This window comes from Pogona vitticeps, chromosome 5 (genome assembly GCF_051106095.1).
Source record: "Pogona vitticeps strain Pit_001003342236 chromosome 5, PviZW2.1, whole genome shotgun sequence".
NCBI classification, from domain to species: domain Eukaryota; kingdom Metazoa; phylum Chordata; class Lepidosauria; order Squamata; family Agamidae; genus Pogona; species Pogona vitticeps.
The window spans coordinates 102,655,543-102,678,307 of NC_135787.1; the positions used below are offsets into that span (position 1 = coordinate 102,655,543).

At 39.9% G+C, this 22,765-nt stretch overlaps 1 protein-coding gene across 2 annotated transcripts in view; it reads left to right on the forward strand.

The window, feature by feature from the left end:
* The window catches only part of KIAA0930 (KIAA0930 ortholog), an 87,800-nt gene that overhangs the window by 27,185 nt on the left and 37,850 nt on the right, over window positions 1–22,765 (forward strand). For both annotated transcript variants that reach the window (XM_020804002.3, XM_020804003.3), the window contains exon 2: window positions 22,611–22,759. In XM_020804002.3, the coding sequence (XP_020659661.3) occupies window positions 22,611–22,759 (149 nt within the window). The remainder of the gene's footprint in view (window positions 1–22,610; window positions 22,760–22,765) is intronic.

A 22,765-nucleotide genomic window follows, 5' to 3' on the forward strand; every position in this document is an offset into this window, starting at 1 on the left:
CTTGTCATTGTTGTTTTATCCATTCAGTTGTGTGGCAGGATTCTCTTGGTTGCAATTGGAATAACTCCAGAATTAAAATGATGATTATTTACATTTCATTTCTATTATTAGTAATGGAAAAGTGCTGAGTGGGGTTTCCAGAGGTACCTTGTTATACAGTTAGTAAGCATCTGTTGAGCTAGCAGCTTTTATAGCCAGGTCAGCTTTAAAGGGATTGATTGAAGAGGGGGCAATACGGATCATTTGCAAGTCCTTTTGAGGTGAATGACAGTTTTGGAGGTTCAGCAACTCTGTAAACTCAGTAAGGGAAAAAGAAACTGAAATGCACAGGACCAACTAGCAGAAAAACAGCAATATTATTATAGATACTTTGTAGTATATGTTGTGACACAAAAGTAGATGCTTTGTTCAACTGAACAGGCCCCACTTTGTCAATAAAACTTTTTTGTAGTCTGTTTTTCTCATGCTATAAGAAGCAAATGCTTGTGTGAAGGACATAAAACAGGAGAGGTAGCCATGTTGTTTGTAAAAACAATTTCTGAAAGCTTTAACCAGGTAATATCTTTGTTAGGCCAATGAAAAAAGGCACAAGGTGGTGTGCAGGTTGTTGAACAGATAATCGAGCATGCAGTTAACAAAAGTGGGGAGGGGAGTGGGGAGGGAAGAATGGGCCAGTTTGGATGATTTTACCTTGGATTAAGTCAAGTTACCCTTAAGCCTTATGGGAGTGTGCTCAGCCTCAGGGAGCTACAGTTTATGGATCTGGAATAAGCCAGGATACAAAGTCAAGTTCAAACTGTGCTTTCTTTTTCTAGCTTGGTCTGAAGTGGTTAACCATGGTTTCTTGATTTAAGTTGTATGGGAAATCAAAATTCATGCAAAACTTTTTGAGTTGGTTGTTTTGTTTGTGAAGGTTTCATTTACGTGAATTACTTTTACTTGTGTTACCTTTTATTGAAACTGTTTTATTCTTTTAAGACAGATTTTGTTTTTGTTTGTGGTAGCACTTTCATTTTTTACTTGATTTTGTCTGTTACTTTAAAATGGATGTCCTCCATGCTATTAGAACAGAGAGTAATCCCATAGTACTGAACTCATTAAGACACCACTGAGGAAAAGCCGCCACCACTTGCTAGACACAGAAATTCACAAAGAGGATTATTGTGACCAAAATTCAACACCTGCAGGTTTCTTCTTGTCAGAGGGTGGGAGTTGGCAGTCTGCTTGTGGTATTCTTGTGGCAGTGATCATGGCCTACCAACATCTGTCTTTCCCTCAGAGTGGTCTTTCAGTAAAGCTAGTACGTACTGGTGAGGAGTTCATTTATTTATTTATTTCATTTCTATCCCGCCTATCTGGCCAAATTCGACCACTCTAGGCGGCTTACAATCCACAATAGTAAATATTAAAACCATTACAAGTACACAAAAATTGGCTTTCATAGGCAGTTTTTCCTGTGGGGTGGGGTTGTAGGGGGGCAGTGGCGACATTTTGTCTCGGCGGGGTTATTTCTGTAAGATTTAATTTATCAGTTTGCTTAGCAAACTCTGTTCAAGAGGCAGAGCATTGCAGAAGGCCAGCTAACATTTAGATTTGGTGTGGAAAGTTAAGCAAGAATGTACAAATTGTTTTACATTATGTCCTGTTGCCCCATAACTTTTGCAGCATAATATTTTTGTTTTTATGGTACAGAAAATGTTGCTATTCCTCAAAGCCGTCAAACTGTCTAAAATGTAGGAAGGTGATTCTGAGTGAGTGATTGTGTGAACCTTGTAGATAGCCCATAATTCTCTTTGCTGCAATCTTATGCTTATAGGCTGAATCTAAAATATGTTTCTCTTTCTTGGAAGTGTTTTACTTGGAGGATTCTGACCCACTGAAGGAGATACTATACTTCCCTCACCTCCCTCCTTCAGTCTGCCTATGATTTTATGATTTGTTGAAGCAGGAAATGTGTTTTAGATTGTGCGCTCAAGTGTGAGGAAAAAAAATCTAAACTGAATTTCCCACTTTTTGTTTAATAGCAGAAACCCAGTTACAGTATTTGAATATCCATAGGGATACTTTTGATGTATTTATTCCTGCTGCACTGCCTCTAGCATTTTTTTTCTAGGTAGAATTGGTAAGGACAGCCAATTTCTATCAGGATCTTGGAAATTTTGTCTCCCCCCTTTTACTTCAAGTCACATAAACTTCCAGCCAACAATTGACCAGGTTGACTGGGGGATTCTGAGATTTATAACCCAGAAGGTAACTTTCCTAATTACTACTCCTTGCCCAATTAAGTTTTTAGCCCTAGGTGGCCATATGAGATTCCCAATGTCTTGTGTTTTAATATTTTACTCATAAGGAAGAGAATAAATGTGTACTTGCGTCATCACTCGAGAGATCTTAATTGTCTTTTTCAAAGTCAGACTGTTCATAAAAATTTGGCTTCTGTGGCAAAATATGTGACAAACATGGTTCCCTGGAGAATGCTTGAATGCTTGGACAGAGAGTAATCAGGAGACTGGACACTCTAAAATGTGCTGAGTGAGTCCCAGAACTCAGCTAGACGTATACAACTCTCCATCTTACAAGTCTGCCCTAATAAGAACACCCTTGTACCTTCAGATATTACTGTTAGAAAACCTTGTGGGCTTTGTAGTCCTTAGACTTATCATGCACCACAGGCAGGACTCTTAAGTATGCTAGGCCGAGGCAAGCACCATCAGATGACCTATGACAAGTTTACTGTTCAGGAAACCAATTGATTTTTATAATCATTATTTTATTAAAGAAAAAGTAGGTTCCTAAATGTCAAAAACAATCTAAGCCATAACAAGCAAATAAGCATTGTGCTGGTTATTTACAAAGCTGTAGTGAGGCAAAGAAAACATGAAAAATAGACAAGTGTTCAAAAACATTACAAGAATCCAAAAAGCTAAGAAAAATCATAAAAACAGTTCCAATAAGGTAATCCATTAGGAAAACAAAATAGTCCAATTATGTACGAAAAAGTCCATAGTCCTTAATAATCCTACAAATGAAATATACTGTACAAAAAGAAAAATCCTGTAAAAGAAAATGTCCCATTGTCCTGAGAATAATTCAGGAGAATAGTCCATAGGGTTAATCCATAAGAATTGTCCATGAAAAGAGTCAAGAAAATTCCCTGAGTGCGTGTATGAGCAATCCATGTGTGTAGGCCACAAGTGAGTCACGAATGACATTGTCCATAGGTAAAAGTTCCTTTTTCAAGAGTAACTGGAAACTCCTTATCTGCTCCTTCCCACAATGTCATCCAATCACAGTCCGTCGTTAGGCCAACAGTCCTGTTATACCACCTGACCTTCTCTCTCATGGGTAACAGATGTTATTTGGGTTTCTGTGGTTTTGCAAAGAGTCACAACAAAACCCATCTATCTTATCACAAAGTTCTTTCTCATGCTCTTAGAATAGCATTCCCTAAGCTCTCAGTAGCAACACCCTGTCAGCATAGCAAAGATCCTTTATACAGAGAAACAAGATGTACTGTAACCTCTCTTGCACATTTCTTAATTACAAAACCCATGTTCCTTACAAGATTTTAAGCACATATATCATCTCATCACAAAATATGCTTTCAACCTCTGGACTACCGTCTGGAGAATAAAATAGCCATTGGCACTAGAGAATCTGGCTTTCTATGATTGAAACAGACATCAGAAAATAATGCACAGCAGAGGTATGCTAGAAGGAAGTGGCTTAATATACCTTCTGTGGGTTCATAGCAAGGGCAGCAAGAAATAAACAGCTTTGTGGCCTCTAGCAAGCAGAGAGGGGTTTGCTCTGTTGGTCCAGACACTGGGAGGTGTACCATCAGGAGGAAATAGTTACACTGCTGCTTGTGAAGGATGTGAAAAGAGAAGGAGATGGAAAAACCATCATGCCAAGGATTTCCCAGGCTCAGAAGGGTTTGTCATCATGGTTAGGTGTTGAAATGCTAGCTTTGAGAACCAAAATATGCATTCCAGTCCTTCAAACAGGTGGCATCCCTGTCATAACAATTGGAAATTATTGCCATGCCATGATATTCTTCTCTTGTGGAGATGGTAAGGGAGAAGTGGAATGGTTGCCTAGAGACTTTTAAGGCGATGATGGTAGTTCATATAAGCACTGCTTGCAGTAATCGAATTTTAAAGCTGGAAAATACCCAAGAGATTTTTAGTCCAATCCCCTCCCAATGCAGAAAGAACATTCACAACTAAAGTGTCCATCCAACTATTGTATTTTAAAACTTATAAGAAAAGGAGAGACCACTGCCCTTCAAGGCAGCCTATTCCACTGCTGCATGGCTCTTACCATCAGCAAGGTGTTCCTCATGTTTTGTTAGAATCATCTTTCTTGTAATTTGAATCTATGTGTCATATTCAAAGCAGGAGAAAACAAGCTTCCTCCATCTTCAAAATGATAGCCCTTCCACTCATCTTCACTCTAAGCATACTGAGCTCTGCCCACCATTCCTCAGAGAGCTTGGCTTTCAAATCATTTGCCATTTTGGGTGGCCTCCTTGGGACATGTTACAGCTTTTTAAAGTGTGCTTCCCAGAACTGAACACAATATTCCACATGGAATATGTCCAAAGCAGAATAGCATAGTGTGGGGGGAAAAAAATCTCCAGATAAAATTTTAGAGCAGGTTGTTTATATAAAACTACTTCTGTGACTGTAAAAGAGCAGCAAAGAGAAATACTGTAGCCTGGTATTTATTGTTTATTCATTTATTAAATGTGTATACCATCACTACTCTGGACAGTTTCCAACTTAATATAATACACAAGGATAAGAAGCTACCCACCCTGCAAACCTCCACAAAAAACCAAGATGGCGACAGATCCAGAGACAAAATCAACATATACTGTAATTTAAATAGCTGCACTTTTGTAAGGGGAAGATATGGTGAAATGTTTACCCTAGAAAGCAATGTTTTAATATGCTTTCTGACTGTTAGGATGGAAAGGGTCTGGCACACCTCCACTGGCAATGCATTCCATAGTGAAGTGGCCACCACTGAGAAGGCCTGGTTCCTAGTTGTAGACTTTCTGGCCACCCTTGGGATCTGGATCTCAGGGGGAGACACTCTGACAAGTAATGAGTTCCCAAACCATTAAGGGCTTTGTATGTTAGCATTAAGACAAAAACAGCAGATGGGATAATTTGTCATGTGGAGGTAACATCCTAGTGGAACTTAAACATGAAGGTGATGGTGTTTGGTGATTGGTCAATAAATATTGTGCTTTACCAAAGCAAATAAACACACAAGCAAACAAAAACTAATAATCACAAGATGGTCACAATTCAAACTTTAGATTGACTGTGGTTTACAGGTGAGGAGAGAAGAAACAGCAACAAGGGAGGATTATGAACAATTTGGCTTTTGTTCTGGTTGGACAGAAGCTTCTAAATGTTCTTTGATTTTATTATTGGTTCTTTAAGAGTGGAAGGTAAAGCCTGTTGGAGGTGTCTTTTAATTGTTTGCAGTGGGAGATCTATGTATATGATTTGAGATTAGCAAAACATCTTGCCTTGTTCTAGTCATTAGAGTCTGGTGATTCCATTTGGCAGTTTAATCTCTTGACAACTGTGAAATCTGTGAAAAGTGCTCATTGGAGAATGGCATGAATACTGGATGTGAAGAATTTGGGAAAGTATGGCAAAAAGAGGGTTAATCTTTTCCCCACTGCTTTGTGAAAATGTGTGTCTGGTGCCTAAGTTAGGAAGAAGGGAGGAGAGAGAAGTTACCTGTTAATTAAGAAAGGGTATCTACATCAGGTTGGTATGTTGCCTGTGAAATTCAAGGCCCACGCCAGCTCTTCCCATGTACCGTAATTGCAAGAACTCATGTGAGCCAAGCCCAAGGATGATGTGGAGGGGACAGCAGATTTAAAAAGTTACTTTGGAGATCTTAAGAGGATGTAATACCTGCCAGTTATTCTGCTATGCTCTACACATGTACTGGAACTATGCATATGTGAGATATATATCAAAATATCTGATTTCATATATATATATATATATATCTGAGATATATATCAAAGAACCCTCCTCATGCATGTAGAAAAAAGGAAGAGGAAGTGGCTGGACATCTGCTCCCAGTTTTTGTCTGTAGAGTAACAGGTTATACCCAGACCTCACCACTCCTGGAGGTTTTGACGAACAGGAAATGGTATTTGGGATATAATTTTTTTTTCAGCAGGAGGATTTTGGGAAGTGGAGTGGGGTTAAGAAAACAACCCCAAAGGGCCACATATGACCCACAAACTGCATTTTGCCCACTTTGAAGTGCTACATAAGTACCAGATATTTTTAAGTGTTATGCAGATGCATGCCTATCTAATTCAAAACATGGAAGGCTTAGTTGTAAATTCACTATTGAAGTCCATAGACTTATTAGTCTCATACTCCCCTTGCTTTTCATGTTGTGGTCTTCAAACGTCTCTTGCCAAGCCACCCCTTCAAACTTGCTTATTGACTGAAGGACCCCTGAGTGTTGATAAGAATGCTGGGCAGTGTTATAGAGCAGTGGTCCCCAACCTTGGGCCTCCAGATGTTCTTGGACTTCAGCTCCCAGAAATCCTGGCCAGCAGAGGTGGTGGTGAAGGCTTCTGGGAGTTGTAGTCCAAGAACATCTGGAGGCCCAAGGTTGGAGACCACTGTTATAGAGTACAGTATATAGACTCAGTTCGTGCAGAGTTCTGCACGAACTGCTAGTGAACTTTGAATACTACTTTGCAACTGTGGTCTGCTGAGACAGTTCGCTAGTGTCTTTATAGACCTTCAGGTGAAGACACCCCCAACAAAGCTAACACAGAGCCTGTGATTTCCTAGTCTGCAAACCACTACTCCGAAGGAAATCCTAGGGTCTTACTATCAGACTTTGCTTATGCTATGTAGTAATAGCTATTCAACACCACTTTCATCGTCATGGTTGTGTACTGTGGAATCCGGGTACTCATCATTATTTATAGGTAGAATTATTTGCTGGAAAAGTCTTGTGCCCTCCTCTGAACCTGCGACAAAGAATTCTAAGCCCTTCACCAAACTACAAAGCCCAAGTTTCTGTATGATGGAGCAATGGCTTGCATCTTAATCTGATATCACTATGTAGTGCACAGCAGCTTGCAGCAGCTGAAAGCAAAGTAAAATGTGTACAACAAGCATTGCTTTTTTTTTCTGTATGTGCCTAGATGAAGATATTCAAAGCAGAAGAGCAGAAAGCTATTTTCCTGTCAGTGTTTTAAAATGATGGCCCTGAATCAAGCTGTCTTGTAGATGGAGGCGACTGTCTGTGTGCTCCTGGAATGTCTGTGTTCTTTAGTTGGGTGATGACGTTTCTTGGCCAGTCCTTGAAATGTAAACTCTTTGCTGTAAACTTCAGATAGTTTTGAGAAGTCTTGCACATCCCTTACTATCCCCCATGGCTGTCCTGGATTTTATTTTAAGCCTTGTCAGTTAGTATACCAGACACTGAAGGAGATTTTGTAAACTGCAGCTGCATCAGCGTCTCTTTTTGTAAAGGAGGAAGCAAAGGCTGGGTGCTAGAAGTGGATAGACTTGGGCAAGGGAAGCCTGGAGACAAATGGGTCATCTGTGAAGTTTTGAGACAGTTTCCCCCTCCCTCCCTCCCTCCCTCCCTTCCTGGTCAACCTCAGAGGCTTGCAGGGAAGGTGGTGAAATCCCTCAGTGTGGAGGAAGTTTCAGAAGATGGTGTGGCCATCTAAGATAATGGATGCTAGAAAAAAAATGACCAGGTCATTAACTTTCTGTTCTTAGATTTTAGAGCCAAAACAGAATGCTGGAGAGGGGTTTTTGTTATGCCACAGGGTGGGTCCTTGATGTGATGCCATCAAGATGTGTCCTTTGTGGTGCTACATGGTGTGAAACGGAAAGGCTGTCATGACTGTTAAATACCCTCCCTTTCTTCAAATAACATGACCTACCAGCTCTTTTCCTCCTCCCCTTGTTCTTGGCTTTTCCGCCCACTGATGTTGCAGAACCATGACATACACAAAACACCTTTGTGCTAAACCAGAGAACCCTGGTGCTAAATGAGAATGGATGGAAATGGGTGCCTAGATTTGAAAACCACTCCTCACATAAATATGAAGTTTTCTAGGACCATTTACACGAGATTTGTCTCCCTGTCTGGCAGCAGCTCCCTCAGATTCCAGGCAGTGCCTTTAGATCTCTGACTAATGTAGCCTGGACCTCTGACGTTATCCACTCTTGCCCTATGTAAATGGTTTGGAACTACTTTGGAGACGGGCAGGTTACTAGTAACATCTTTGGGCACTATCAAGGATCCCTCATTGTATCAATTTATGCCATATTTTCCACAGTTTTGGCTGAATCCAGGGCATTTTTTCACTTTCTTGGCTGATGTATGGATGCAGCTTAGTGTTTTTCTCTACTGATAACTGTGTCTGTGGAGAGGGACTAATTTTAATTTGGACCCCATTTGGTAGAATATCGTTCTTGTGTTCTATTTTGTGTGTAGTTTTTACCTCCATTTGGATCTCAGGAAATTATAGCCTGTGTCTGAAGGCTTTTTGCTAAAATACAACGCAGGTGCTTTCATGCTTCCTTGATCACTAATCCCAAAATGTTACATTTGAATTTAAAATTAAAATAAAGATCTTATCCTCCCTTTTGAAGAAGTGTACAGTTATCTTGAAATTGGAAATAGTGCACAAAAGGACAAATAACGTCATCAGGGGCTTGCAATGGCTTTTCTAGAAGGATAGGTTGCAGTATTTGGAAATGTTTAATTTAGAAGGATGGATGGACTGTTCAGAAGTTTATGCTGTGGAAAGTAATTGGTGAAAATGTGTGTCCTTTCCCTTAAGAAATACTAGTGTTGAGGGTAGTAAGGTCTCATTTGGCAGTAGGCTCTGGACAAGGAGATTATGTGATAGAAAAGCAATACAGATCCTCACACAAAATGTGTTTTTATTTGAAGATGTGAAGTTAGATGTTCTGTGCAATGTTTGGTGAGAGGCTGGCAGGTTTGAATGACTGGAACATGTCGTGTGATCAAGATGTAGCTGAGAGAAAATGGCCCATAGGTTGTCAGATGTGGAGGCTGGTATAGATGTCATTCAAGTCAGGAGATCTGGGCAGAGGTACAGAATTATCAAGTCCATCTCCATCTTTATCTGCCGTAAGTGTGTTTCAGGGCCAAGTGGCAATGAAGCCAACTTGCCAAGAGTATCCAGGACCTGTACCCAGTAAGAATTCTTGTCCCACATTCCAACTTTACAAAGCGCATGTCCCATATTACTTCATCCCAGCAGATTACTTTTACAATTTAGAATTTGCGAGACATCAGGGACCTCTCATCCTGGCCTATTTCAATGCTCTGCCCTCAGCCATTCTAGAGAGAAGATACTAATGTCCCCCTTACGATCATCATCTTTGCCCTTCCCAGTGTGGTATGGTGGAAACCATGAAACATGTTCTTCCATATTGCACATTTTGTAAAGATTCATGTAATCTGCAGATTTCACCAATTTTAAAGTCACCTTGGGTCCTTTTAAGGAGAACGGTGGGGTAAAAATATTTTCAATACATCAATTAAATAAATAAAGCGTCATCCAGGCAGGCCTGATAAACGTTACATCTATTTTCTCCTCTCTGGTTAAGTGAAATTACAGCTAAAGTTGCAAAATTCCATGCAGTGACTTATATAAGAACACAAATGATAAAATCACTGCAGTAATCAGATTAGAAACCTACACTTAACTGCAATTTGAATTTCAGCCTGCTTTCTATTTTTTGTAAATACTATATGATTTGTTATTGTATTTTAGTTTTGTATCTCTAACATGGTTGAGCTATGGTCACAATAACAATAAAGTTAAAGTTGTCCAACTTAGGATAGAAACTTTATAGATCTTAACGTTTCTTTATTGGAGTACAACTCCCAGAATCTACATGGCCATTATAGTTAGAGCAACTAACTTTCCCAAGCTTTGGCTTTAGCTGGATTTCATGGTAGAGGGATCCTTCATTTATGTTTCTGTCTATATAAACATGTGCATGTCATACACATATATACGGCTTTGGCTGGCATAGTGTCAGTACAATTCTGGGCAGATCTGTAAGCAAGGCATTCAGAGGACCATAGGTACTTTAAGCCAAAGTGTAGCTGTCAAAAGATTTAGTCTCTGAGTCCACCTCCAAGGTATTTGGAATCATAATCTTTGACTTAATCATCCTGCTTTCCGGCTGACAGCTTCTTAGTGGATGAATAACAAGCTGGGAGTGAGGTGTAGGAGTGTGTTTGCCAGTGACTCACATGCTACAGCTGGGTGCAAATTGGGTTGGCATTGCTAAGCAGTGGAGAAATAGAACAGGTCAGTCAATTAAAGGGCATAGAAATAATGAGTTGGCATGTTGTCAATTGGGCAACCCTGGTGGAAACAGAATGTGAGAGTCTCTTCTGCATCCAGTGGCAAACACAGCCCTATCTGGAACACAGTCTGATGATCTTAGCTATAGTTGCTTAATGAGATAATAATTTCTCAAATTACTATCCTTTTGCAAAGGTGGCAGGACAGCTGTGCATTTTTAGCTGAATTTTACAGTCATTTACAGCTTTTCTGTGCTGGACTTTTTTTTATATTGCTTTTGGCAGGGCTCTGTTGCTTAGATCACATCCTGTATGTTGGAGCTCCATGGAATATTCTCAGGCTTAAAACATGCTTGGAGTGGGGATAAAGAAACATTTGTCTCAACAATTTTCTTATGAGAATACTGTAGTAACCTTTTCTCGGTCTAGTTAGCTGTAGTACTTTGCCTTGCTGGATCTATCACACTTTACTCCATTTCCCTTTTCTAGTTTGTTTGTTTTCTCTCTTCTTTTTTTATGGATCTCAGCCAGTCAGGGGATGGTATTACATTACATTCCCAGTCTGATTTGCTGTGTAAATGAATTGGCTCAGTTTTTGCAATCCTTGTTAAAAATTGTTGGAAAAGTGGAGTTGACTTTTGTTTTCAAACATCTGTGATTCCTTTTTGCTCAGTATTGTTGCTGATAAGACGATCAAGAATGAACTCAGCAGTACAGAAGTTGCTGGTCTAATATTATAGCTGTAATAATCTTCTAAATGTTTTTTTTATTTGAGCTTGTTTATAAACACTAAAGAGTGTAGCAATTAGAGATCTATATTTCCTTCCAAAACATTTGACACATCCAAAGCTCGAAAGCTGGTACTGTAGTAGGGAATGGGCCTTCAGTGTCTAGCTGAATGAGAAGAAAGGAAAAAGCTGTGTGCTCTTCATATAAAATCCAGGTTTATAACCTTTCTTACTATATGCTGTAAAGGAATACATCACTTGGTACAGCTGAGCATCCTTTCGGCTTTGGCCCAACCGCTTCATTAGTTCTGGAGCTACTTGTACTTGTCCTCCGTTCTTCCTCAGTAGCATATTGGACGCCTTCTGACCTGAGGGGCTCATCTTCCAGCATCATATCTTTTAGCCTTTTGTTTCTGTTCATGAGGTTTTCTTGGCAAAGATACTGGAGTGGCTTGCCAGTTCCTGCTCCAGGTGGATCGCGTTTAGCCGGAACTCCCCACTATGACCTGTCCGTCTTGGGTGTCCCTGCACGGCATAGCCCATAGCTTCTCTGAATTACTCAAACCCCTTCGCCACAACAAGGCAGCAATCTGTGAAGGGGGATTAAGTTATTACATTTAGCCAATGCCTCAGAATCTCTAGGGGAACAGATACAGAATAATTCTGCACAATCTCTCTCTCTCTCTCTCATTCATTCATTCATTCATTCATTCATTTCCTAGCTGGCTCTTAAGCCAGCATAGAGTCAGCAGAATAACTGCTTGCCCTCATTAGTGAAATGTAACTGCAATGTCTTTATGGGTTAAATGTCTTTCTGGAATCAGCTAAGATGTTAAAACCAAACTTATAATTGCAGTTAATTCTTTAAATGCCTGCATCTGCCCACTAACAGCATCTTTCCTTCTTCCTTTTAAACTGGACTGAGATGCTGGATAAACAAACCATCTGCTTTTCTAAAAGCACACTCTTCTTATGACTGAAAACAGTTTTATTCAGAAATATCTAGGTTTAATTTCCTTGAACAGGGGAAGACTTTAGAACGGCTATTCTTTCCAAATAGAAACACACAAGGGAAATTTCGTGTCAGACGACTGAGTGATTGTGTGTGTTCTGTGTGTACCCCTCCCCCCAGAATACACATATACATCAAACATCCAGGATCTTCCTTTGGAAGAAAGAGAGATTAGCCCAAAGTGACCTGAAAGTGTCCTGGATGAGCAATAGGGTTTTTTTCCAGAACTGTCCTGATCTAAATCCAGTACTCTGTTATTTATATTACATAGGCTCTCACAACTGAAGCTATTTTTCATTGGCTTCTATCCAATGCCAAAGGCATGGACTATGATCCAGCAGTGCACAGTGGTGGGAGGAAGAAGGAAAATGAAGCAGGACAGTTGAGGAGTTGCCAAGCATTTGTATCTGCATATGTAACTGACCTGGTTGAAAAGTAATGCTAACCCAATGTTTTTATTTAGCTTTGTGGGAACAAGATGTGGCAAGCTTTGGGGCCATGTACTCACCTCTCCTTTTACCCATGAGAGGAGAGGAGGAGATCACAAGCTTTTTACCTGTGGTTTTAAATAAGCAGTGGTTGCCCATAATGTCCTCACCGGATGGAATTAGAGTTTATTATTGCAAGCTGTGGTTTTAGATTGTGATTTGTTAATGCTTGCTTTTTAGAGATCACCATGGTTTATTTTCCTAATCTCAACTAGACTCCTGTCATAGGTTTATTAAACAGGTCATCACAGACATAAGTGGCATTTTCAAAAGGTTTGCAATAGCATTACGGTTATGTAAAATGCATGTGGGTTTGTAGATTGAGTATACGACGGGAAAAGATGGATAGAGGGAGAAAATTACCCTGATGTTTATCTCAGAAACATTGTACAAAACCTACTAAAATCTGCACCTTGTTTGCTTCATCTGACAGACAATCCCCTCTGTAGATGTGGAATCAGTCTGCCTAGTTCAACAATGTCTGCACTGAGAGTATGATTTTGGATTTCCAACCTATTTAGCAATTCTCTTACTTCTGGACATATCTCTTCCTATTTATATATATGTGGCATAGTGGACAGAGTGAGAGACAAGAACTCAGGAGGCCTCAGTTTGAATCTCCAGTCAGGCATGGAAGCTCCCTGGAGGTGTGGAACTGATAAAACCACTCCTTAAATATCTCACTTACCTGGAAAGCCCTGTTAGGGTCACTAGAAGTCAGTTTCGACTTGATGGCACATAACAGCAACAAGACTAAAGAGCATTGGATGCTTTAACAGTCTCTGCTCTATAAGGGTGAATTCTGTGCCAAGAATGGTGGAATTCAGAACTTTAACTTAGGTATTTAATCGCTTCTTGCCAAAAGGCTAAAATATCCCTGCAGTCCCAATTGATATTCAAAAGGCAGCTGCTCTTGAAGAGAAAATAACTGTTTACAAGGACAAACAGAGCTTTCAAAAAAGCAAATGTGACATTGCTGACACAGTTTCCTTTTATCCTGTGAAAGTTATCAGTGCATGCTGACAGACTCGTCACTGACTTCTCTTAATAAGAAGTAAAAGGCTGTGGTTTCAACTTTGTGCCACATGACTAGTATATACGAGAAGACATCAGAAGAAGGAAGTATCTTCTGGTGGAAGAAATATCTTCTGAAATTTAGCCACACACAGAATCTCTGGGATGTAGACAGTGCTTATTTCATATAACTTCCTGCCATGTGAAATTTTTCGGACAGTTTTATTTTTCAAAGTGCTTCCTGAAGCCCACCTACTTGGTAGGTGCCAATATTGCATAGCATTGTGGAATGTTTGGATCCCATTGTTCACATTATCTTGGATTTCTTAAAACAACCCAAGAAGACAGTTCAGTATTGTTATCCTCTATGTTACAGAGGAGTGTGCACGCACACACAATCCCTTGAGCTCAGGGCAGGAGTGAAACTTTAACCAGTTACTTCTTGATTGCAGTGGTTCCTAGCCTTGAGTAACCAAGGTGGTGTTGGACTGTGATTCCAGGAATTGCCCTAATATGTGCTGGCTGGGGTTTCTGGGAATGGCAATCCAAGAATACCTCGATTACCCAAGGTTGGGAACCACTACTCTAGAACCCTATCACAAAATTACTGCCCTCTAGGAGAAGACCAGTCTCTTGTGTGAGTCTCTGGAAATCATTCACCTTGAGCCTGAGGAGGTTCAGGTGACATCTGCTTGATCCAAAGTAATGTTCCAGTTTTGTGCTATTATAATAAGGGAACAGAACTGTATATGCTTCTTTATGCCAGGCCAGGGTATTTAAACACCATTCCAGCTCTCCCCAGGGACAGAAGGTGTAATAGTAGTAATATACTACCAGAAAAAGTTCTATAGCTAGTAGTACTCTATTGAAATATTACTATTAAAAATACCATAGTACTGCACTATACAGCAGGGGCATTTTTACAAGCTGCACTGAGGCGGCACCTTGACATAATAACCACCAGCCGTGCCCCAAAGACTTGAGGTAACAAGTCTTTGGCAATTCAGTTATCTGTAGCAAATAATTTTTTCTTTTAAAAAGGACACTGTGCAGTTGCATTTCAAAGGCCATATAGTAGATGAGAACAATGCTAAAATTTAGAGCAGGAGTAACAAATTGAGCATACTTTTCCTTTATTATGCTATATCAGTCCTAAATGGATGGGTTTCCTAGCATGCATAAAAACTAGTGGTGGAAATCACACTGGGCAATATTGGGTAACTATTATAATATGGAATGTTCGACATATTTTTCACTTGCTCCATGCAGATTCAATACGGCATTTCAAGCATGTAGGTGTTAACAGGATAGTAGCCTTGGACAGTGGAACACCTCAGTATTCCAGAGTACTATGGAAAAAGAAGTGCCTTTTCTTGAATAATGTTTGGAAACAGCACCTAGCATTTGTGTAACTCATTAAAAGTATTCAAAATATTTTTCTTACAGTGTCTCAGTAACTGATAAAAAGTACACAGAATACCTTGATGTAAACATCCATGTAGTGCCTCTGGAAACACAACAATTATACACTGCCTAAATACAAAGTGGCACAAGCATTACTCAGATACCTTCCTATCTACTGTATTATGTGTAGTGTCATTGGTCCCTGCTCATGGTCTACTAAGAGTTGGAATATTTCTGAATGTTCTGTTACAACTTAGTGCCTATGCCAGGAACAGTTTGCTTTAACTGAAATCAGAGTTGTCATGGCCAGCAGCTATGGAAGTTTTGATGGCTGCTTTTTACTTTAGGAGTTTTCCTCTGTTTTCAGGTGTATTAATACTTAAGTATCAAAAGCACTATTTTCCCCATTTGTCTGAGGGCCAGACAATGGAATATGTAGAGATCCATGGTCAGAGATAGGAGTGATCTCAGTTCACACTAGCTAGTTCCAGTGCACATATTATGCAGACCATAAATAAAAAAAAATAAGGAAATAAAATGTTTAGAGGGGATTAGAGAGAGAAGATGTGGGAAAACAATGTATTTCCAAGGCCTGGTTCCAGACACGGCTTGTAGAGAATTAAATATTATGTTTGCACACACATAAACACACTGGTGTTTACAGAGGAATGCATTTTAAATTTTTGTAGATGGTAACTTCAATAAGGTTTCTGACAACTGCATTATTCTAAAGATAGCAGCACAGACAATAAAGTAACATGACTGTCTTTCTTTCTTTCTGGTCAATTCTGACAGGTGGTGTGCCCCAGGAAATGTTATGTCTGAATGCAGAAGTAAATGAGTATGACACAAGTTCTGATGTCAGTATGAATCCAGGGGGGAAAAGTAGACATGAGAGAAGGTAGAAAGCTACTATTAGATTATGAAGTGCAAAGGAATGAAGCAGAAGGTTGTAGTCCTGATCCCACTCATAAGGAAGGAAGCCCTGTTGATTTTGGGGGACTTTCAGACTCTCTTTCAAACAAAAGGAGGTTAAGTACACTCTCTTTGTGTGGGGAATGTGCTATGTAGTAGTTCTTACATCAGCAAAAATACTACAAGTTCAACCCTATCTGTGCTCAGAAGTCAGTCCCAAATTTAATGGGGGCTTACTCCCAGGCAAGTGTATGGGGTTTACAGTCTTAAGTGTGATAGCTTGGAAACAGTACAAAAAGGTTATGGAAACAATGTTTCCTATCTCTTTTATTTACATGCAGCCATTCAACCTTTGTGAAACATAGAATACAACAAACAAACAGCAGCCAGAAATTGTAGATCAGAATCACCAAGATGGCATTTGCAGCACGCTCCTTTGAGTGTTTTTCTTCTGTTGGTAATAGACAGAGGCAAACACTGAGCTGTTTTTGCAGTCCTGGTCTTATCTAGTGCTTTTAGCAAATAAATCAATATTTAATGGGGGTGAGACTTCACTTTTTGAGCTACGATGGGCTCAAATATAATTTCCACATTTTTTAATCAATTGGTCAGTTCATGTTCAACTTTGTGTAAAGTACTGTGGCTACGTGGCAGATTTTGTGGTCACATGCTCACCTACCAGTCCTCCACTTCTACATATGAAAGGAGGAGACCAAAAGCTTCCATGTAAGGTTTTAAATAAACTATAGCTCCCCATTATATGCCCGTTATGGATGAAACTATTCTGCTAAACTATGGTTTTGGCCTCTAGTTTGTTAGTGCTCATTTCCAGGGGCTCACCATGGTAAATTCTTCTAATCTCTCTGATCAAGGTGTTCTCTCAGCCATTCCATTTAAGACTCTGAATGGCAATGAATTAGGCCAAGAAAAAAAAACACCTCGATGCATAATTATCTTCAAGATGTGTCATTAGCTCAGATGGTTTTGAAAAGCAACTAGGGAAATTTCATGAAGTATGTGTCTACAATTACTTTAAAAGATGCACCATGTTCAGCAGTGCATATTTTGATGTAGCAGGTGCTAGGGACAAAAAACACAAAGTGGTTGTGTTGTTCCTTATTCAGAATATTTACAAAAATATCTGCATGGCTGCTCTTGGAAGTTGACCTTGGATGGCCTTCGGTTTCATCCACAGCAGGTCACGACTTTCGTTCCTAGTAACATGATTGGCTCGCCACTGGGCAGAGCAAGGCTGCTTTTCAGGCAGAAAATTATGAGTGACATGAAAAGGTGGCAAATGGTTATTATTGCATTTTTAGTGCCCAAGAAATAAAGAAAGGCACAGTTTTGTGAACTTTGGGGAATTTTTCCTCAGTGTCAAAATTACTCCTCTGGTCTTGGGTGCTGTGTACAATGACCCAGGGGTGGGGTTGGGGTGGGCTTTGATATTCTGTTACAAGGAGCGAAATATCTTGGACCAGCCCTACCCAATAGCATAAGACAGTGGGGTTCTTTTCACAATTCATTTGCTGAGCCACCCGTAGTTTTAAAATTGTGAAAATATCAATTTGCATTTTTGCTGAGATAGAATAAGATGGTAGAAAATGTTTATATGTCATGTGATACACTGGAAAGGAGAGAGTTAAAGTGCAGTGCATGCTGGTACTTGTGATATCTGTATTTGTTCTCATTTTCTGTGCTTCATAAAAGATGCCCTTTCCAAATTGTGTGTGCTTTTTTTGCCATGGAGAGGGTGCATTTGTTGTGATATTAATAGCAATATTGCAGTGTTATGGCAATGGTAAAGGTAAAGGTTCCCCTTGACAATTTTTGTCCAGTCGTGATCGACTCTAGGGGGCGGCGCTCATCCCCGTTTCCAAGCCATAGAGCCAGCGTTTTGTCCGAAGACAATTTTCCATGGTTACATGGCCAGTGCGACTTAGACACGGAACGCTGTTACCTTCCCACTGAGGTGGTCCCTATTTATCTACTTGCATTTGCATGCTTTCGAACCGCTAGGTTGGTGGGAGCTGGGACAAGCGACAGACACTCACTCCGTCGCGTGGATTCGATCTTATGACTGCTTGGTCTTCTGACCCTGCAGCACAGGCTTCCTGCGGTTTAGCCCGCAGCGCCACCGCGTCCCTGTTATGGCAATGAACCATCTCAGAACCAATGAGTGGTTATGCTTGGAATTAATGAAGGAGAAGGTGAAATAAAAGGCTTACGAATCAGTTGATGGAGAAAACCACTTCTCAGACTCTGTGTTCCCAAGTGTGGGGAGAGTTGAGCAAGGTAGAGATGAAGGCGGTGTGTAACAAACTAGAGGGTCTCAAGTATGCTAGAGCAGTGATTAATTAATTTTACTTTCAATAACTTTAACATTTTAAGAGATGTATTCTCTGTCTTTTGCTCTTTAAAGTTGCCTTTATAGGCTATAAGGTTTTGTACTTTAAGAATGTAATCTAAAATATTATTTTTGATATTTTATTGTACTTATGCTCTTATTATATTTAATTATACAGTATTTAGTTTCTGTATTTTAATACTCCTATATTTTATATTCAAATACAAATAAAGTTCAATTTTCATATGTTTAAGCATTTCTCCTAGACATGTGCTATTTGTATTCATATCCACAGGGATACAAATACGAATATCAGCACAAGAGGTGCCACAAAGATCCAGCCCTTCTTCCCCACAAACTGACTACTCCGCTCACCAGTCACCACGCGTGGCCATCAACTGTGTTGTCACATCAATTGCGGAAACTACCTGTCCAGTGCTTCCCTGCCTCCCTGAACAGCCAACTACAGTACTCTGGCAAGGAGGCAGGATGAAGAGTCTTCCCGCTCAGTCGTTGAGCAATTAGCTGCTCAGGGAGGCGGGGAAGTGATGGCTGGGCTGCTTCCACGATTGGTGCAATAATATGGATTATGCTGGATGATGCAACAGCCGCTGAGTTGGACCAGCAGGGTTGGGGGAGAGGGCTGGATCTCCACGGAACCTGTGGTACTGATATTCATACTCTTATCCCCAGGGATATGAATACAAATAGCCCAGGTCTATCTGCAGCTTTGTTCATAGCTGTAAGGCTGTTTTTTTAAGCAATGTAGCAGTGGTTTCTGAGAAAGATACAGTACATATTTTCTATAACTGTTTTTTAAACATAGAAACAATGTAGGAATAAAGCTTGCAGCAATAAACAATTGGATGTTGCCTGAAATTATTGCAGTGATGAAAAGCACTTCAAGAGGCAGAAGCAGTGATGGGAAGCTTGGAAACATATTTTTGGAAGTATAATTCCCAGAATCCCCATGGATAAACTGGTTTTGGGATTTTTGGAACTGTATCCAAAATAAATTTCCAAGCTGTTATTGCAGGGCTTGCATAAGATGGGTGCCATGTGGTTCTCCTCATGGGTAAGCACCCCACTCCCCAATGCAGACTTGGTAGCAGTGGATAATTTTCTTACAGACAAATGTCAGAACAATGTTTGTATGTCCAAAGCACCAAGAGATAAATAATGAAGGGTTATGTGTGGGCTGCATTTTGTATCAAGCTACTCTGTTTTTTTGTGGGGCGTAATATCTAATTTTCAGTCCTTGGGTCTGATTCCCTGGGCATTTGCTCTTTATTGAGTTAGTATAGTACAGTACAGTGGTGCCTCGCATAACGATTTTAATTGGTTAAAAAAAACACGTTATGTGAAACATCGTTATGCGAAACACCATTTTCCATAGGAATGCATTGGAAACCAGTTAATCCGTTTCCAATAGGCACGGATTGCCGTCCTTAAGCGAAAAAACCCAGAGGAAACATCGTTAAACGATACAATGTTTCCTCCATTGGAATGTATTGTAGCTGACTCAATACATTTCAATGGCTTTGCGAAGTCAATTTTTGCAAAATTAAGTGTGTCATAAAAGGGTCAAAAATGGTTTTAAATGCTTGGATTAGCTTCTGCACCCTCTAAAACGGATGCAAAAGTTAATTTGGCTTTGATCTGACTTTTCGTTAATTAATGGTGAATTTTTTCCCCCCAACTTTTGACAGCTGTCAAAATCTGACAGCTCCATTATTTCCTATGGGGGAAGAAAAAATTCACAAAAAATTAATGAAGCCTCAGCAACTGTTCTAAATTCTTGGGTTCGTTAGAGGGCCCCCTAAGTCGTGTGCAAACCTGATTTGGCTTTGATCTGAACTTTCGTTAATTTATGGTGAATTGTTTTCTCCCCCATAGGAAAGCATGGAGCTGTCAGATTTTGACAGGTCCGTTGGTTCCTATGGGCCGGGAAAAAAAATTAACCATAAGTTAACGAAAAGTCAGATCAAAGCCAAATCAGGTTTGCACATGACTTAGGGGGTCCTCTAACGAATCCAAGCATTTAGAACCGTTTTTGACCCTTCTAAGACACTTTTTTAATTGAAAAAAAACCATCGTTAAGTGAAGCAGGGGACCTAAAATCGCATTCGTTATGCGAAGCATGGTCCCAAACTTCGCTAAGCGAAAATCGCCCATAGGAAACATAGTTATACGGTGCATATTATTTTCTAAAAAAACACATCGTTATGCGAATTCATCGCTAAACGAGGCAATTGTTAAGCGAGGCACCACTGTATATGGTCACTGAGGGACTAGTCTGTGTATCAAGAGGCTTCCAGTGGAGCCATAAGTTAATGAGAGAAGCTACTCTTGTCTCAGCCCTGGCTCTCTATCTTCAATATAAAGGATGGGGGGTGAGGCAGGATATATGAAGTAGTTCAAACTCTCTGAAGTTCTACATAGTTTTGTTTTTGTATTGCAATTATTTAGTTCATATAGTATGCAATGGAAGGAAAATACCCTGGATATAGAAAGCTTGCCGTGGAGGAAATGTCTCCTGCCTCAAGGGAGGAGCACTCGGATGTGTTCTCCATCCTGCTGTATTTTTTCAACCACTGGCCTTGAAGAAAAAGAAACTTTATTACCTGATCCTGTACAGTAGATTATGGTTTTCTTGCCAAGGGAGAAAAAGCAGGGGCAGTTGTGCTGGTTTTGCTTCACATTTGGGGGCATTATACTGCTCTTAAGATCATCATCTTCCAATGATTTACTTCCCCTTTATAACGGCTTACATGGCAGAAGGAGTGTTGAATTTTAGACCTTTCTTTCAGTTGCACAATTTTTGGATCCATGTAGGGTGGTTAAGAAAGAGCTATTTAATTTAGATGTGTATTTCAAACACTCTGAGCAATGATTAAATGATTTGTTTTGTGAAAGCTCCTGCCAAACTCCTTTGGCATCAAGCCCTAAATCTGTCACCTGTGGGGGACAAATCTAAGCCCCACACAGTAGTAAACAGTGGGAGAAGCTACATTTCAAATGATCTTAATAAGGTGCCCTTCTAATGACAGTTAGCTTTTTTGGCACCTTCTTCTCCCCTCCTACGTTTTTATATGGCAACAGGACAAGAACATCTGAGCAAAGACAGATAACACTTAAAGGCAAAGTTGTCCATCTGGTGGTGCTGGAGAATCTTCATTAATTTTACAGCAGAGGGGATCTGGCCTCTGTTGTGAACACAACAGCTGCTCCAATTAAGCCTGCATAATTTTTCAAAGACCTAGATTAGGGAATACCTCACCCTCTGTTCTGCTGTACAGTAAAGAAGCAACTATACATTCTTCTCTGCTTCCTCTAACCCTTCAAATCAGCATGCCTATGTCATTTAAATCCAGTTAAAGGACAGGCATACAGTGAAGCTGCGTACTAAATTGGTATACACAGTTTAGATGTTTACCTTAGGGGGGATGCTGAAAATGAACAACTATCGATCACATATATATATTCATTTTGGCGATCAACCACACTGGTCTCAAATGTGTTCTTAAATGCCATTGCTGTTTCTTTCTCCCTCTTCAAAAGCCTATTGGTAAATGCTCTTGGATTAGCACAGAAGATATGTAGGCAGATATGGATTATGTGTAAAGGTAGTTCTGGAAGCAAGGCTATTTCCATGTGCCATCCCCGTTGCAGAAAGTGAGTGACAAGCCCCCGTTGTTGCTGTCCTGCAAATATCATTCCCTTCTGGCAAGCTTTATCTTCATGACTGGCTGCTTAAGGCTGTGGTCACACTGGCAATATAAACCACATTTAAGTGTAATTTAAATCAATTTAGATTTCATCATTCACAAAGCATAAAAGTGAAATCGATATATATGGGCTACAAAGCAAGTTGCTTTCAATCGGCTGGCAGGGGCTTTTTAAAATACCGCACTTCTAAAATCAATTCAGTTCAATACGGTTTTGTGGATCTGAATGCTGCTCCTATTTTATTTTGTGCCTATGTGGATGTTGAGTGATGGGCACTGCCATTTTTCCTTTTATTTTTTAAGTTCTTTCTTAAATTGTTTATCACTGTATTACTTTGTTAATATATTTGGCATTACAACCACCTACTCCATTCATTGGCAAAGTGCTGGTATAAACCTGGCTGTCCCAAAATGTGAGATACGCCTTGGCTTAACATGATCTTGTTAGAAAAGAATTGTGCAAGTGCTGCAGTTGGTCATTAAACAAAGGTGTTTGTCTTTAAATAAACATGTTTTACCTACTTTTTAAAAAATTTCACCGTTTTTTAAAATCATGCAGCATGATTTCAATTAATCTTAATGTCTACTTCTCTCTTCTTTTAGGATGTTTCAAAGATGACCGTATTGTCTTCTGGACATGGATGTTTTCCACTTACTTTATGGAGAAATTGGCCTCCCGACAGGATGATATGCTGTTCTATGTCCGCAGAAAATTGTCCTGCATTGGTGGAGATAATATGGATGGGAAAAAGGTAGGT